The sequence below is a fragment of the Salvelinus fontinalis genome, chromosome 3 (assembly GCF_029448725.1).
Source record: "Salvelinus fontinalis isolate EN_2023a chromosome 3, ASM2944872v1, whole genome shotgun sequence".
NCBI classification, from domain to species: Eukaryota; Metazoa; Chordata; class Actinopteri; order Salmoniformes; family Salmonidae; genus Salvelinus; species Salvelinus fontinalis.
In genome coordinates, this window is record NC_074667.1 from 71853688 (window position 1) to 71868517 (window position 14830).

General features: G+C 43.9%; 1 protein-coding gene across 3 annotated transcripts in view; it reads left to right on the forward strand.

The window, feature by feature from the left end:
• uba7 (ubiquitin-like modifier activating enzyme 7) overlaps positions 1 to 14622 on the forward strand; it is a 157125-nt gene extending 142503 nt beyond the window's left edge. For all 3 annotated transcript variants that reach the window (XM_055917893.1, XM_055917892.1, XM_055917891.1), the window contains exons 22-24: positions 8838 to 8939; positions 12742 to 12833; positions 14159 to 14622. In XM_055917893.1, coding sequence (XP_055773868.1) covers positions 8838 to 8939; positions 12742 to 12833; positions 14159 to 14291 — 327 coding nt within the window. In that variant the 3' untranslated portion in view covers positions 14292 to 14622. The remainder of the gene's footprint in view (positions 1 to 8837; positions 8940 to 12741; positions 12834 to 14158) is intronic.
• The last annotated feature ends 208 nt before the right edge of the window (positions 14623 to 14830 follow it).

Genomic DNA, 14830 nt, shown 5'->3' on the forward strand with positions numbered 1-14830 from the left:
GAGGGTAGAGAGGGTGGAGAAGTTTTGGACGTTGAGGCTTTTAGGCTGCCATCTGCCTCCTTGCAGTACTCCTGTTGGAATCATGATCAATATCATCCCAGGCTGTAGATGTACAAGATAACCACCAATTAAATCTAAAACAAACAAGTGCATCTTTGCATTATCATCACATTTGGCAAGCTACTACACCACTTTCTGAGGTAGCATGTAGTAAAAACCTGTGACACTGTGGTGACCCAGCTGGCAGTTATTGATATTTAGACACATGGGTTGCATCACAGTCAGGCATGCCCTGTGTGGTTTCAGTGTGACGTAGAGAGGACGTCAGTGGAGGGTTTGTAATACTGCCATGATGCACTCAACGGGGACAAGAGGAAATTGATTGTTCACTTATTTATCTGGTTTCACTGCTGTTGTCATTCGAAAGAGAGAGCTGCCCAGAGTTAGGTATTTCCTGGAGTTACCTGTGTCACATTCTGGCCGGGTGTGAGGAGGATATTTGAAAATGTGAAAGCTGTCTCTCTCTAATTTGAGACTATGAAAGGAAAGAGAAAGACTACAGAAAGAAAGAGATGAGGGTGAAAACAGGATGGATTACTGTCATAACGGTATGATCTAAAAGAACACTGATTGTACCCCGTCAGTCTCCTCTAAAGCACACGTTGAATACATTCATGCAGAGCATACAATACATTTTTTTTCATGGTTTGGTTTCTAATTAGAATTTTAGCCAGGCTCTGTTGCTGTGTCTACAGTGTGGAATTGCCATTTCTTACGATGCAGCACCCTGCAGGAAGGAGGACATATCAAGATTATCTCCTTGAACCAGTTCCTGCCTGGGAAAATGGGCCATTGTGTGAAAGGGCAGATTGCTGCCTTACATCATGATTACAGCCCCAGTACCACAGCTAGCGTGTGGCATTTTCAAAATGACCAACACACGATTGTCCTCTTCGACAGGGACTTAGAGTCAGGTCCGTTCTGGTTGCTTTATCTCTCCGGTGCTGTGGTTCAATGGCAGAACTCAATGGCAGAACTCCCCCTGGCTTCCCTGCGAACCCCTGCTCCCTGAACGTCCTGTGTAGCTATGTGTTTAGATAACATGTACAGTATATCTGCTGTCAGGGGTTGTTGCTATTTCTGGATCTCGTCTATCACTGAACTCTGTTATCTGTCATACTAAGTGTGTGTTGCTGTTCATTAGACCATGTGTCCCGTCTGTTAATGAATGGCTGTTCTATTTCCTCCTGTTTTATGTCTGGCTTCGCCTGGATGCAGAGTGAGGTGTGTGTGTGTTTGTCTGTCTACCTGTCTGTCTACCTGTCTGTCTTGTAAAGGGTTGTGGACTATATACAGTACCAGTCAAAAGTTTGGACACACCAACTCATTCAAGGATTTTTCTTTTTTTAAACTATTTTCTACATTGTAGAATAATAGTGACAACATCAAAACTATGAAATAACACATATGGAATCATGTAGCAACCAAAACAAATCAAAATATATTTTATATTTGACATTCTTCAAAGTAGCCACCCTTTGCCTTGATGACAGCTTTGCACACTCTTGGCATTCTCTCAACCAGCTTCACCTGGAATGCTTTTCCAACAGTCTTGAAGGAGTTCCCACATATGCTTTCCTTCACTCTGCGGTCCAACTCATCCCAAACCATCTCAATTGGGTTGAGGTCGGGTGATTGTGGAGGCCAGGTCATCTGATGCAGCACTCCATCACTCTCCTTCTTGGTCAAATAGCCCTTACACAGCCTGGAGGTGTGTTGGGTCATCCTGTTGAAAAATAAATGATAGTCCCACTAAGCGCAAACCAGATGGAATGGCGTATCGCTGCAGAATGCTGTGGTAGCCATGCTGGTTAAGTGTGCCTTGAATTATGAATACATCACTGCCAGTGTCACCAGCAAAGCACCCCCACACAATCACACCTCCTCCTCCATGCTTCACGGTGGGAAACACAAATGCAGAGATCATCCGTTCACATACTCTGCGTCTCACAAAGACACGTCAGTTTCTGTCAGTTTTTATCCTGAAAGCCACCACAGCCTGGTTTCCTTTTCTTCAGGAAGTAGCTATGGAGCCTCAGTGGATGTCTCACCCAGCTTCCTGCCAGAATGGAGAGGAGACACCTAACAGCACAGTGGCTGGGTGTTCATGTGGACATCCTGACAGAGAAGGGGAGCTACCTCAATCTGAGAGGAACATCTCTGTCTGGGAGAGGGACGCACTTCTGATCATGGTTATCTATCTTACAATATCAGTTGGTGGCGTCCCTCTCACTCATAGATGGTTAGAGAGAGTACAGTAGTACTTTATGAAGGGAGAAATGCACTTTGGGGCCAACATTTTGAAAGCATATATAATGTAGTAATGTTTCTTTCTCTGGAGTTTTGATGTGTATGTATGTATGTGAATAATCCTATGATATACATACTCTGATACTCAGGTATTCTGTGTTAGAGAGCCCCAGCAATAATGCAGGCTCTGATATGTGGATAGCAGATGAGAATGTTAGCTGTGCTCGATGAAGGGAGAGTGCTACATGAAAACATGCACGTGTCCATAACAGAGACTGTACTCCACATGGGCCATATGATGTACGTGTCTGTCTGTCTGTCTGTCTGTCTGTCTGTCTGTCTGTCTGTCTGTCTGTCTGTCTGTCTCCTCATACATCTCTACTCACCAGCTAGATCGGGTTCTAAACAGCTTTGCACTGACTGTCTCAGAGTAGACCTCAGGACAAACTCCAGAGGGCCAGTGTTTGACATGAACAGCACACTCTTGTCCACCATCGGTCCTCTGTTTATTCTGTAGATCCACCCTCGTTGGTATATAGTGCTGACATAAGACCTTATATGGATTGCTGCTCTTTGGGTGGCAGCCAAGCAGTGTCCCATCTGAGCACAATACTCTGACAGTTTTGGGGTTTACCTAACCATTGATGTCTCCGCTAGCTTTAAGACCCTGTGGGCCTAGACGTTCACTAAGATGTCTGATTAGCCAAGAGAGAGTTTTAACCCATTAGGATTCAAGAAAGTTAGAATTTAATTACCAACAAAGCCTGTCATTATGCATCACCAGAAAGCCGTCAGGCTTCCCTCAGATGTGTGACATTATTGGAGCCATCAAAGCAGAGGCTGTTGTCCACCATTTTGGGCTCCTTTCTTTTAGTTTATAGTTCTGTGGGGATGATTGTGTATTCTATTATAGGAATTCAAACACAAAGAAACATTGGATGGGGTGGGGGGGGGGGGTCTAAGAGAGGAGTCTATAAGCCTTGTAATTGTTTCCAGCAGCAGCCGGTTTTGGTTCTAACTTCCACCGTGCTTGCTTATGTTTATACCCTCTGAGGCGGTGAGGGGATGACGTCACATGTGGCCACATACAGTCTGATTGGGCGGCCGATTGGCCGAAGGCTCCTTGTGGAGTTCCTGGAAAGGCCTGTCAGAGAGGGAGGCAGAGTAAAAATAGCCTAGTTTATATTCTGAACAATCTACACACAAAGGCCTTAATTACAAACATTGCTCTGATCCATCTCTATTGAAAGCCTCAACAAGGCAGTTCTTCACAAAGACGACAAAGTCTCACATCTGTGTTTTTATAGAGTTCAAACAATCCCTCTTTCTTGGCAAAGACAACCTCTCTGTTCCAAAACTGGCAATGCCAAAGTGCATAATGTAACTCTCCTATCTATGGCAAACATTGCCATCCTCCCAAAACCACTGCTACTACCAAACACTGTCACCCACTGCCTGATGTACAGCAGTGGAACATGTCCTCTCTGCAGCAACATCATTTGACATATTCATTTAATCTTCACTTAGTATGTGGTGATGTGTTAGATTCCATGATGCCTTTGTCTCCCATTGTTTGATCATTGCTGGTTATAGCTACACACCCAATAAGACCATATGAGTAGCAGGCTGTGAGTGTAGCAGAACTCTATCCCCACCAGGCAGGCAGTGGGAGGAGACAGTAGACTGATACTCTCTGACCGTTCCTCTTGGCTGCTGAAGCACAGATAATTGGACACAGGTTCTGTTCTAGTTTTGTTATTGGTGTCTCAGGCCAAGTTTTCATCTGTCACAAAACCCCCAGACAGATCCTGCATTGGTTAGGCCCAAAAAGTGACATATTGTGACACATTCTCCTGGGAGTGAGGAACCCTGGCAGAGCCGTGGTCAGGTGATGTGACACTTTCCCTCGGTCGTGCAGATGGAGCCGGAGAGAGGATTATGATGTCGATGGTAAACAGATGGGTCATGTGAGGCCACTGGAGTGTAATGTCAGTCCGGTGGCCAGAGGAGCAGGAATGTTTATGTTAGCTGAGCTTTAACTGGATCACGAAGATGAAGCATTCTTGGTCTATGTTTGGACTACTGGGATTGATCCTATAGAGATAAACAGTGGTTTGCGTTAGAGGCCATTGCGGTATGATCCTCTCTGGGATCACCATTCCTTGTCCACTTACGGCCCAGTTATACCAAAACCTACAAAGTAGAAAATAATCTTCAAGTTCTCGCTTTGTATGTGTATCTTCCAAACAGCATGCATAACATCACGTCGTCTAGCATAGAGTCAAAGCTAGCTACCAAGACTCCCTTCTTCGATTGGTAATTATACACTCGTGTCGCTGCTCATTTGCATAAACTTGGGACTTTCTGAACTCTGGCTTCTGAGATCGTAGTCGCCGAAGTCGCTGGATGTGTCCTTGTGTATCCTCCCAAACATTGAAAATGGATTGTCTCTTGGGGTTTGATTGCTAGATGTAGTGCCTGGTGTAATCAGGGTATAAAACCAGAGGTCACCTAGCCAGCACACCTTAAGGATGATGGTGGAGTCACACCAAGAGCTTAGCGTCATATAGCTCAGTAGGATACTGACAGAAGCTCTCTGTTTTGGTAATTTCTCCTTACTCCTATTAAACAGGCTTTGTGTCAGACAGCCACTCCTTCTGTTGGTGTAAACGTCACATGAGAGTACATAGCGCTCGTTGACGTTAGTGTTACATTCTGGATGTATTGATGACATGATCTGTGTTTGGTACACAACTCAATAATCACTCCTGTAGCCTAACATTTATAATGACACTTTGACTTACATTAAGTCTTCTGTTGTGTTTCAACACTTTTGTGTTTCCTCTTGAATATGCGATATCTAAAAGAAGGGTTTGGGGAGTGGAAGCTGAGCTTGTGGACAGGATGAAGTACATCTGTATTTTCCACCCTGCCTGTATCCCCTGGTCTGAATAAACTATTCCATTCCAACAACCTGACTTAGAAACAGTATTTTTATGAACGGGCAGACATTCAGACCATTTGCTATGAGACTCAAAATTGAGCTCAGGTGCATCCTATTTCCATTGATAATCCTTGAGATGTTTCTACAACTTGATTGGAGTCCACCTGTGGTAAATTCAATTGATTGGACATGATTTGGAAAGGCAAACCCCTGTCTATATAGAGCAAAAACCAAGCCATAAGGTCGAAGGAATTGTCGGTAGAGCCCTGAGACAGGATTGTGTTGAGGCACAGATCTGGGGAAGGGTACCAAAAAATGTCTACAGCATTGAAGGTCCCCAAGAACACATTGGCCTCCATCATTCTTAAATGGAAGAAGTTTGGAACCACCGAGACTCTTTCTAGAGCTGGCCTCCTGGCCAAACAGCAATCGGGGAGAAGGGCCTTGGTCAGGGAGGTGACCAAGAAACCCAATGGTGATTCTGACAGAGCTCCAGAGTTCCTCTGTGGAGATGAGAGAACCTTCCAGAAGACTAACCATCTCTGCAGCACTTCACCAATCAGGCCTTTATGGTAGAGTGGCCAGACGGAAGCCACTCCTCAGTAAAAGGCACATGACAGCTCGTTTGGAGTTTGCCAAAATCGACCTAAAGAACTCAGACTATGAGAAACAAGATTCTCTGGTCTGGTGAAGCCAATATTTAACTCTTTGGCCTGAATGCCAAGCGTCACGTCTGGAGGAAACTTTCCACCATCCCTACGGTGAAGCATGGTGGTGGCAGCATCATGCTGTGGGGATGTTTTTCAGCGGCAGGGACTGGGGGACTAGTCAGGGTCGAGGGTAAGATGAACAGAGCGAAGTACAGAGATCCTTGATGAAAACCCTCCAGCAACCTGGACACTCCCCATCCAACCTGACAGAGCTTGAGAGGGTCTGCAGAGAAGAATTGGAGAAACTCCCCAAATACAGGTGTGCCAGCTTGTAGCGTCATACCCAAGAAGACTTGAGACTGTAAACGCTGCCAAAAGTGCTTCAACAAAGTACTGAGTAAAGGGTCTGAATACTTAATTAAATGTAATATTTCAATTTTTTATGTGGTATTGTGTGTAGATAATTTAATCCATTTTAGAATAAGGCTGTAACAAAATGTGTAAAAAGTCAAGGGGTCTGAATACTTCCCGAATGCGCTGTATATACATAAATATATGTTACACATTGATTCATGAAAACACTGAAGATAAATTGGCCCCTAAAATTCTTGACTGAAGGCCCTCACTGTTACTGCTATTTGATCTGCTGTCTGGCCAGGCTTCTGGAAAGTTCCTATGCTGTTATTTCACAGATTCATATTCACAGTAGAGGTCGACCGATTATGATTTTTCAACGCCAATACCGATTATTGGAGGACAAAAAAAAGCTGATACCGATTAATCGGCCGATTTTTATAATGTATTTGTAATAATGACAATTACAACAATACTGAATTAACACTTATTTTAACTTAATATAATACATCAATAAAATCAATTTAGCCTCCAATAAAGAATGAAACATGTTCAATTTGGTTTAAATAATGCAAAAACAAAGTGTTGGAGAAGAAAGTAAAAGTGCAATATGTGCCATGTAAGAAAGCTAATGTTTAAGTTCCTTGCTCAGAACATGAGAACATATGAAAGCTGGTGGTTCCTTTTAACATGAGTCTTCAATATTCCCAGGTAAGAAGTTTTAGGTTGTAGTTATTATAGGAATTATAGAACTATTTCTCTCTATACCATTTGTATTTCATATACCTTTGACTATTGGATGTTCTTATAGGCACTTAAGTATTGCTAGTGTAACAGTATAGCTTCCGTCCCTCTCCTCGCTCCTACCTGGGCTCGAACCAGGAACACATCGACAACAGCCACCCTCGAAGCAGCGTTTCCCATGCAGAGCAAGGGGAACAACTACTCCAAGTCTCAGAGTGAGTGACGTTTGAAACGCTATTAGCGCGCACCCCGCTAACTAGCTAGCCATTTCACATCGGTTACACCAGCCTAATCTCGGGAGTTGATAGGCTTGAATTCATAAACAGCAGAGCTGCTGGCAAAATGCACTAAAGTGCTGTTTGAATGAATGCTTACGAGCCTGCTGGTGCCCACCATTGCTCAGTCAGACTGCTCTATCAAATCATAGACTTAATTATAACATAATAACACACAGAAATACGAGCCTTAGGTCATTAATATGGTCGAATCCGGAAACTATCATCTCGAAAACAAAACATTTATTCTTTCAGTGAAATACGGAACCGTTCCGTATTTTATCTAACGGGTGGCATCCATCAGTCTAAATATTCCTGTTACATTGCACAACCTTCAATGTTATGTCATAATTAGGTAAAATTCTGGCAAATTAGTTCGCAATGAGCCAAGCGGCCCAAACTGTTGCATATACCCTGACTCTGCGTGCAATGAACGCAAGAGAAATGACACAATTTCACCTGGTTAATATTGCCTGCTAACCTGGATTTCTTTTAGCTAAATATGCAGGTTTAAAAATATATACTTCTGTGTATTGATTTTAAGAAAGGCATTGATGTTTATGGTTAGGTACACGTTGGAGCTACGACAGTCCTTTTTCGCGAATGCGCACTGCATCGATTATATGCAACGCAGGACACGCTAGATAAACTAGTAATATCATCAACCATGTGTAGTTAACTAGTGATTATGATTGATTGATTAATTGTTTTTTATAAGATAAGTTTAAAGCTAGCTAGCAACTTACCTTGGCTTCTTACTGCATTCGCGTAACCGGCGGGCTCCTCGTGAGGCAGGTGGTTAGAGCGTTGGTCTAGTTAACCGTAAGGTTGCAAGATTGAATCCCTGAGCTGACAAGGTAAAACTCTGTCGTTCTGCCCCTGAACAAGGCAGTTAACCCACCGTGCCTAGGCCGTCATTGAAAATAAGAATGTGTTCTTGACTGACTTGTCTAGTTAAATATAGGTGTAAAAAAAAAAACTCTGGTTTATTCTCCCCATGCGAGAAATAATATTCAGGCACCCTGTGACTCCAGAGGTGTCTGTGTTTGGACTCTAGTCAGGTCTATCTATGTGTCTAGGGAAGGGCTCTCCAACCCTGTTCCTGGAGAGCAACCATCCTGTAGGTTTTCGCTCTAACCCTAAGCTAGCGCACCTGATTCTAATAATTACAGTAACTGGATCAGGCTAGTTATAACTACAGGAGGGTAGCTTGCTCTCCAGAAACAGGTTTGGAGAGCCCTGGTCTAACTGCTCTCCTAGTGAAGACATAGACATGGGGCCCTATTCTGTCTTAACTAGTTGAGGTAAAAATAGGGTTCCTCCAGTGTAGTGAGGAATGTTTGAATTAGATTTTTCATTTCACATTGCCTTGTTTTGTTGAAAATGTTGTTGAGTAACTAGTTGAATTCTGATCTCACTGCTGAGCTTAGTCCGACATTGCACATTAACCAGTTGTTATTGTTTTGGGAAGATATTAAACCATGCTCCCTCTCTCCTGACCGATTAGTGTGTGTGTGATGTGACAGGTGTTCTGATTGTGTGTGTTTTGTCTATCGGCAGGTTGCAGGAAAGGAGTACTCCCTGTGGGATGACTTCCTGGTTTATGGCAGATGTGACCGTGGACAGGAAATGACCTTGGGAGAGTTGCTGCTACACATCAAGGTATCTCAGCCTCCCTTTTATTACTCAGCCAAGACAATCTTTGGCACTGTATATCTCAATTATAGAAACGTGTTTTAGCATGCATGCACGCACTGTTATACATATTACACAGAGCTACGCATTGTATGCATGCATTTTCAAACAAACATTGACAGATGCTGTACACACTCAGAGCACAAACATATGTAATGGTCAGGCTTCTGCAACATGCAACAATTTCAAAGATGTTACTGAGTTACAGTTCATATAAGGAAATCAGTCAATTCAAATGAATGCATTAGGCCCATATCTATGGATTTCACATGACTGGGAATACAGATATTCATCTGTTGGTCACAGATACCTTAATAAAAAAGGTAAGGGCGTGGATCAGAGAACCAGTCCGTATCTGGTGTGAAGACCATTTGCCTCATGCAGCGTGACACATCTCATTCGCATGTAGTTGATCAGGCTGTTGATTGTGGAATGTTGTCCCACTCCTCTTCAATGGCTGTGTGAAGTTGTTGGATATTTGCGGGAACTAGAACATGCTGTCGTACACGTCGATCCAAAGGCTCCCAAACATTCTCAATGGGTGACATGCCTGGTGAGTATGCAGGCCATGGAATTGTGTACAGATCGTTGCGACATGGGGCCGTGCATTATCATGTGATGGTGGCAATGGCGATGGCGGCGGATGAATGGCACAACAATGGGCCTCAGGATCTCGTCACAGTTTCTCTGTGCATTCAAATTGCCATCAATAAAATGTGATTGTGTTCGTTGTCCATATCTTATGCCTGCCCATACCATAACCCCATCGCCATAATGGGGCACTCTGTTCACAACATTGACATTAGCAAACTACTCGCCCACACGACGCCACATGACGCTGTCTGTCGTCTCCCTGGTATAGTTGAAACCAAGATTCATCCGCGAAGAGCACAATTCTCTAGCGTGCTAGTGGCCATCGAACGAGAGCATTTACCCACTGAAATTGGTTACGAGGCCGAACTGCGGTCAGGTCAAGACTGCTGAGGACAACAAACACGCAGATGAGCTTCCCTCAGAAGGTTTCTGATCGTTTTCGGTTGTGCAAACCCACAGTTTCATCAGCTGTCAAGGCGGCTTGTCTCAGTCCATCCCGCAGGTGAAGAAGCTGGAGGTGGAGGTCATGGGCTGCCATGGTTACGCGTGGTCTGCGGTTGTGAGGCCGCAAATTCTCTGAAACGACATTAGAGGAGATTTATGGTAGAGAAATGAACATTCAATTCTCTGGCAACAGCTCTGGTGGACATTCCTCCAGTCAGCATGCCAATTCTACGCTGCCTCAAAACTGCACATTTTCGAGGGCCTTTTATTGTCCCCATTACCTGTGTAATGATCATGCTGTTTAATCAGCTTCTTGATATTTCACACCTGTCAGGTGGATGGATTATCTTGGCAAAGGAGAAATGCTCACTAACAGGGATGTAAACAAACTTGTGAACAACATTTGAGATAAATACTTTTTTTTGTGTATATGGAACATTTCTGGGATCTTTTATTTCAGCTCATGAAACATGGGACCAACACTTTACATGTTGTGTTTATATGTTTGGTTCAGTAAACATTGTTCATGTGTCTGTAGTACCATTGAAAAGTCTAACGTGCAGGGTTTTTCTCTGGGACAGCTTACTCGAACCTAGTCACCCTCATCTCTTCAAACACAATGGGACTGAAGTGAAGAGGGGGCAGTGGAGAGGTTATGATGGGGGGCTCATCTGGCTGTCGATGAGTGATGGGCACTACCAGTCTTTCTCTCTACAGATTTAATCAATACCTTTAAAGGTGATTGAGTCTAAAGGGTTGAGTGTGCGTGTGTGTTTGTTCCTGCCTGCCTGTGTGGCTGTAGGCATTCTGATCCTGTCTGCATATACCTCTGACTGTTTTCTCCCTGACTGTCAGCGTCTGATCAATTCCAGAGTGTTTCTAAAATGTCACTTGTCCTTTCCAAACAAACTAGAATCCACATAGTAGTTAGAGCAGGGGGTTATCTAGAGGTATCATTTTTATTTGAGTAATTTAGCAGACACTCTTATCCAGAGTAACTTACACTTAGTGCATTTGTCTTAAAGGGAGACTGCACTACCTGATTTGGCCTCATTTTGAAGATTGCTCATTAAGAAATGCTAGCGGCCATGACTGAAGCCAAACGAGAGTTGTCTTGGGGATGTGGCTTGATGTGGGTGTGTCATGTTCGCATATCGTACCCTGGCAAGTTCTGTTTGTCCCTCCTGAGGCACCGTGGCAGCAACATAGCTTTTTCTCAAAATAGTCACTTACTTAAAATAGTCCAAATTAATCTTAGATAAATACATTTTGCCTTAGTCACGCAATTTTACATCTAGCTAGTTGTTTGGTGTATTATTTCTCAAGTTGTGCATGAAAACGAGTCAGTGCACTGCATACAGTCTATTGAGTCTGGCCACGCGCGCAGGACTGATTCCCAAGAACAATAACATGTCTACAACTTCCTTATCTGCTGTCAAACTATCGTAAATAAAGCACAAGCTACGCGCTGTTTATCAGTGCCCAAAATCACTTGCTAGCTAAGTTCCAACTCGGTTTGTTAGTGAAGCTAGCAAGTAGTAGCTAGCAGACATATTGAGCAGCCCACAATCAGCATATCAGGTCACTGGGGAGAGGCTAGGTCAGTGTTTGGGTGGCGTTTTCCTTTTTTACAACATTCTCGCTATTACCAGTGTGTGTCTATCTAGCAGTGTTTCATAGGGAATCATGTTACAAAACAGGTCACAGGGAGACAAGATGCTTGCAAAATAATTTTGTAATATTGACAAGATGCAGTTGGGCTAGAAGTGCGCTGTAATCGTCTCAATTCTCATTTTGCCCAGAAAAGTGGCAGACTCGAGTGATTGACACTATCAAACACATCAGCAAGTGGCCACTCCATAAAGGGCTTAGGCCCAGGGGTTATTTCAACCTAACATTAGCGACATGTTGTCTTATGTAAACAAGTCTGAGGCGCTGCGTAATGGGCAGGTCTGTCTCACTGTCTGGAGGTTCTGGGAGCTGTGATTGGATAGAGCGCGTGCAGCTTATAGAGCACAATCAACACAGCTGCTTCTCTCGTTTTAGTGAACACTGGGCAAGTGGACATGCTCTTAATCCATACCAATTAGTCATGACGAACTCACAAAACTCAGTTTTGGACTTGACTGACTTTATGACCAAAATGTTCCTATTTACACTTTGTAGTACATTTGGACCCACAGTTTCACTAGAATGTATGTTTCTGACTCTTATTGATGGCCCGTTTTTAAAACCAGAGAAGTTACTTGTAAGGGGACAGTTAACCTTTAAGATAGCTAGGTGAGACAACCACACAAACAGGTCAGTTGTACTGTCTCATCACAATGACCACAAGCTGTGTAGTCCACATGTAGCTGTCCTAAACAAAGGATTGGCTTGTTGATTCCTCCCACTGTTTATTTTGAGTCAGAAAATAACATTTGTCAAAAACAAAGTTGCTTCAGTTTCCCCTAACCTTTGACATCCTGACTCTGAGCTCTGCTGGTTTCTTTTTGGAGACCCTGCAACACTTCCTGAGCTGCAGGGTTCCATTTAGGTTACGGCTCATCCTCGGACTGCTGTAGCCCACTGGACCATAGGACTCTATAAAGACTCTTTTCATTGGATCTTGTTTAATGTTGACCTATATAAACTGATTAGGAACTTAAGGAAATCAAACTTTTTAAAATGAACACTGTGCATGTACTTCCATGATACTAAATGTAATGTGGTATTACTGTTTAATTTGCAGCAAACATACAACTTGGAGGTCACCGGCCTGTTTTATGGGAATGCTGTCTTGTACGATGTTGGCTCCAATCACACGGAGAGGCTGGTGAAGAGGTATGTCCTGAAACAAAGCTTTTGACCCAGTCGAGACATTATCACCATACCTTAGTATGTCTTCTGGTGGAGTAACATGTGTGGGAAGAGCTTGGCAACAGGGTTATGTCCAGGCCAGGCATAAACACACATGCAGCAGCCCTGATGTTTGTTTAGCAGGCATTGGCTGTCTGCTGTTTCCTCAGAAAAGGAGGGACTCATCTCCACACTGGCACATGCATCACTAGTGACTGCTGACTGAGATATGGCTCTTCCTAGTATGTAGGCTTCCTGTGCTCTGTGAGGAAAGGGGGTGAGAGTGAGCCATGCCCTGTTGTCTTGCCATGGCAGTACCTACTGTATGTTGTTAAGGTATGCACATAGTAATACGCAAAGCAACTCCTCACACCCAACGGCTTGCAATAACTCACTCTACTTATGACGCTCTCTCTCTCACTCGCTCAGTCATGTGCACACATATGTATACTCAGGTCCTTACTCCACCCCTGTATTCACAAACAGAGCAGTGTTTCGGTTCCCTGAACATGTGCAGTGAAACAGGCCCTTTAATCAGATCCAAGAGATCCTGCTTAGCTTTGTAAAACGACAGACAGTTTCTTGTCTCTCCCCGCTTCCCCATGTCTATGCCTTGTTCTTCCTGACACTCGCCCCCTCTCTCTCTCTGAGCCTCCTCCTCCCCTTTCCCGCTGTTCCCCCTGATACGCAGCGTATGTCTCCCTGGGCTTTATGATAACACCTCAGTCCCTGGAGAGCCCAGTGTCAGCCCAGTGCCTGGCCTGAGGAAGCTAAGGGTAGATAAGGGGAAGATGGGGTAGGGGGGGGCGTCAGTGTGGACAGTAGGCCTCATTTGACAAATGTCCCCTCCAGGAGCCACATCCTGGGCTGTGGGGCCCTCCCCTGGCCCCTATTCAGCGTCCTGTGTTTACATGCCTAGTGGGCTGTATTGAGCAGTATTAAAGATCCAGATGACATGAAGAACCTTGGTTTGGTCTGAAGGCCATTTAGCTATAGGACATAGTCAGTATGTAGTCTCAGTTTATTATATCATTTCTGCTTTTTCTGAATCGCTGTAATGTAACAAAGGATGTGGACCCCAGGAAGAGTAGCTGCTGCTTCTGCAACAGTTAATGGGCATCCTTAATAAAATACACACCAAAAAATACTAATGTCCCCGATTTTCTACCAGGGATATAATTATCAATTCTCTTTTGAAGTAAGATGTACGACTAAGGAGTATTGTTTAATAACTGTTTTAGAGACGTCATGACTTCTAAAAGTCACCAAAAGGCTGTTGTCGATGTGTGTGTTGTGGTCTGTCTTGGCAGTGTGTCTGGTGTGGTCAGCCTGGTGACCAAGATAGAGGTCCCCCAACACCTGCACATGTTGGAGATGTTCCCTTCCTTCGCCGAGGATGAGGACTGTGAGACGGTCCCTCCCATCAGGTACCTGTTCAGATGATGTCATCAAAAGGGGACAAGCCTGAGAAGCCCTAACAGAGCCACACTCCTAACCGCCTCATAGTTATCTGCTCAGATCACTAAAGAAAGGACCTCCATTGAATTATATTGGTAAATTAAAACAAGCTGCATTTTGATGTTGAAATGTATGTAATATGTTGTCTCGCACCTAGGCCACAGATCATGTTCTTTCTGGGGCAAAAATGTGGATTTCTAGAAGCTGCATTGTTGTGATAAATAAACAATATCTTTCCACTTCTATTATTATAATCATGTTGTAATCATAAACAATGGCTTTTAATTTGTATTTGATTAAATTATTCACCTCTGTAGCTGTTGTAATCACCTGTGATTTGTGATCAAGTTCTGTGTGTGTTGGGTTCCACCCTGGTTTCCGGCCGGCCTGTCTTTGTGAGTCACAGAGATCACCCCTGCTCCATCTACCCCTCTGAACTATCACCATGTGAAAGACAGAGGCTTCGAAGGAAATGGAGCACAGAGCAGGTGACTGAGGATAATGATCTCCACGCCTCACACTGC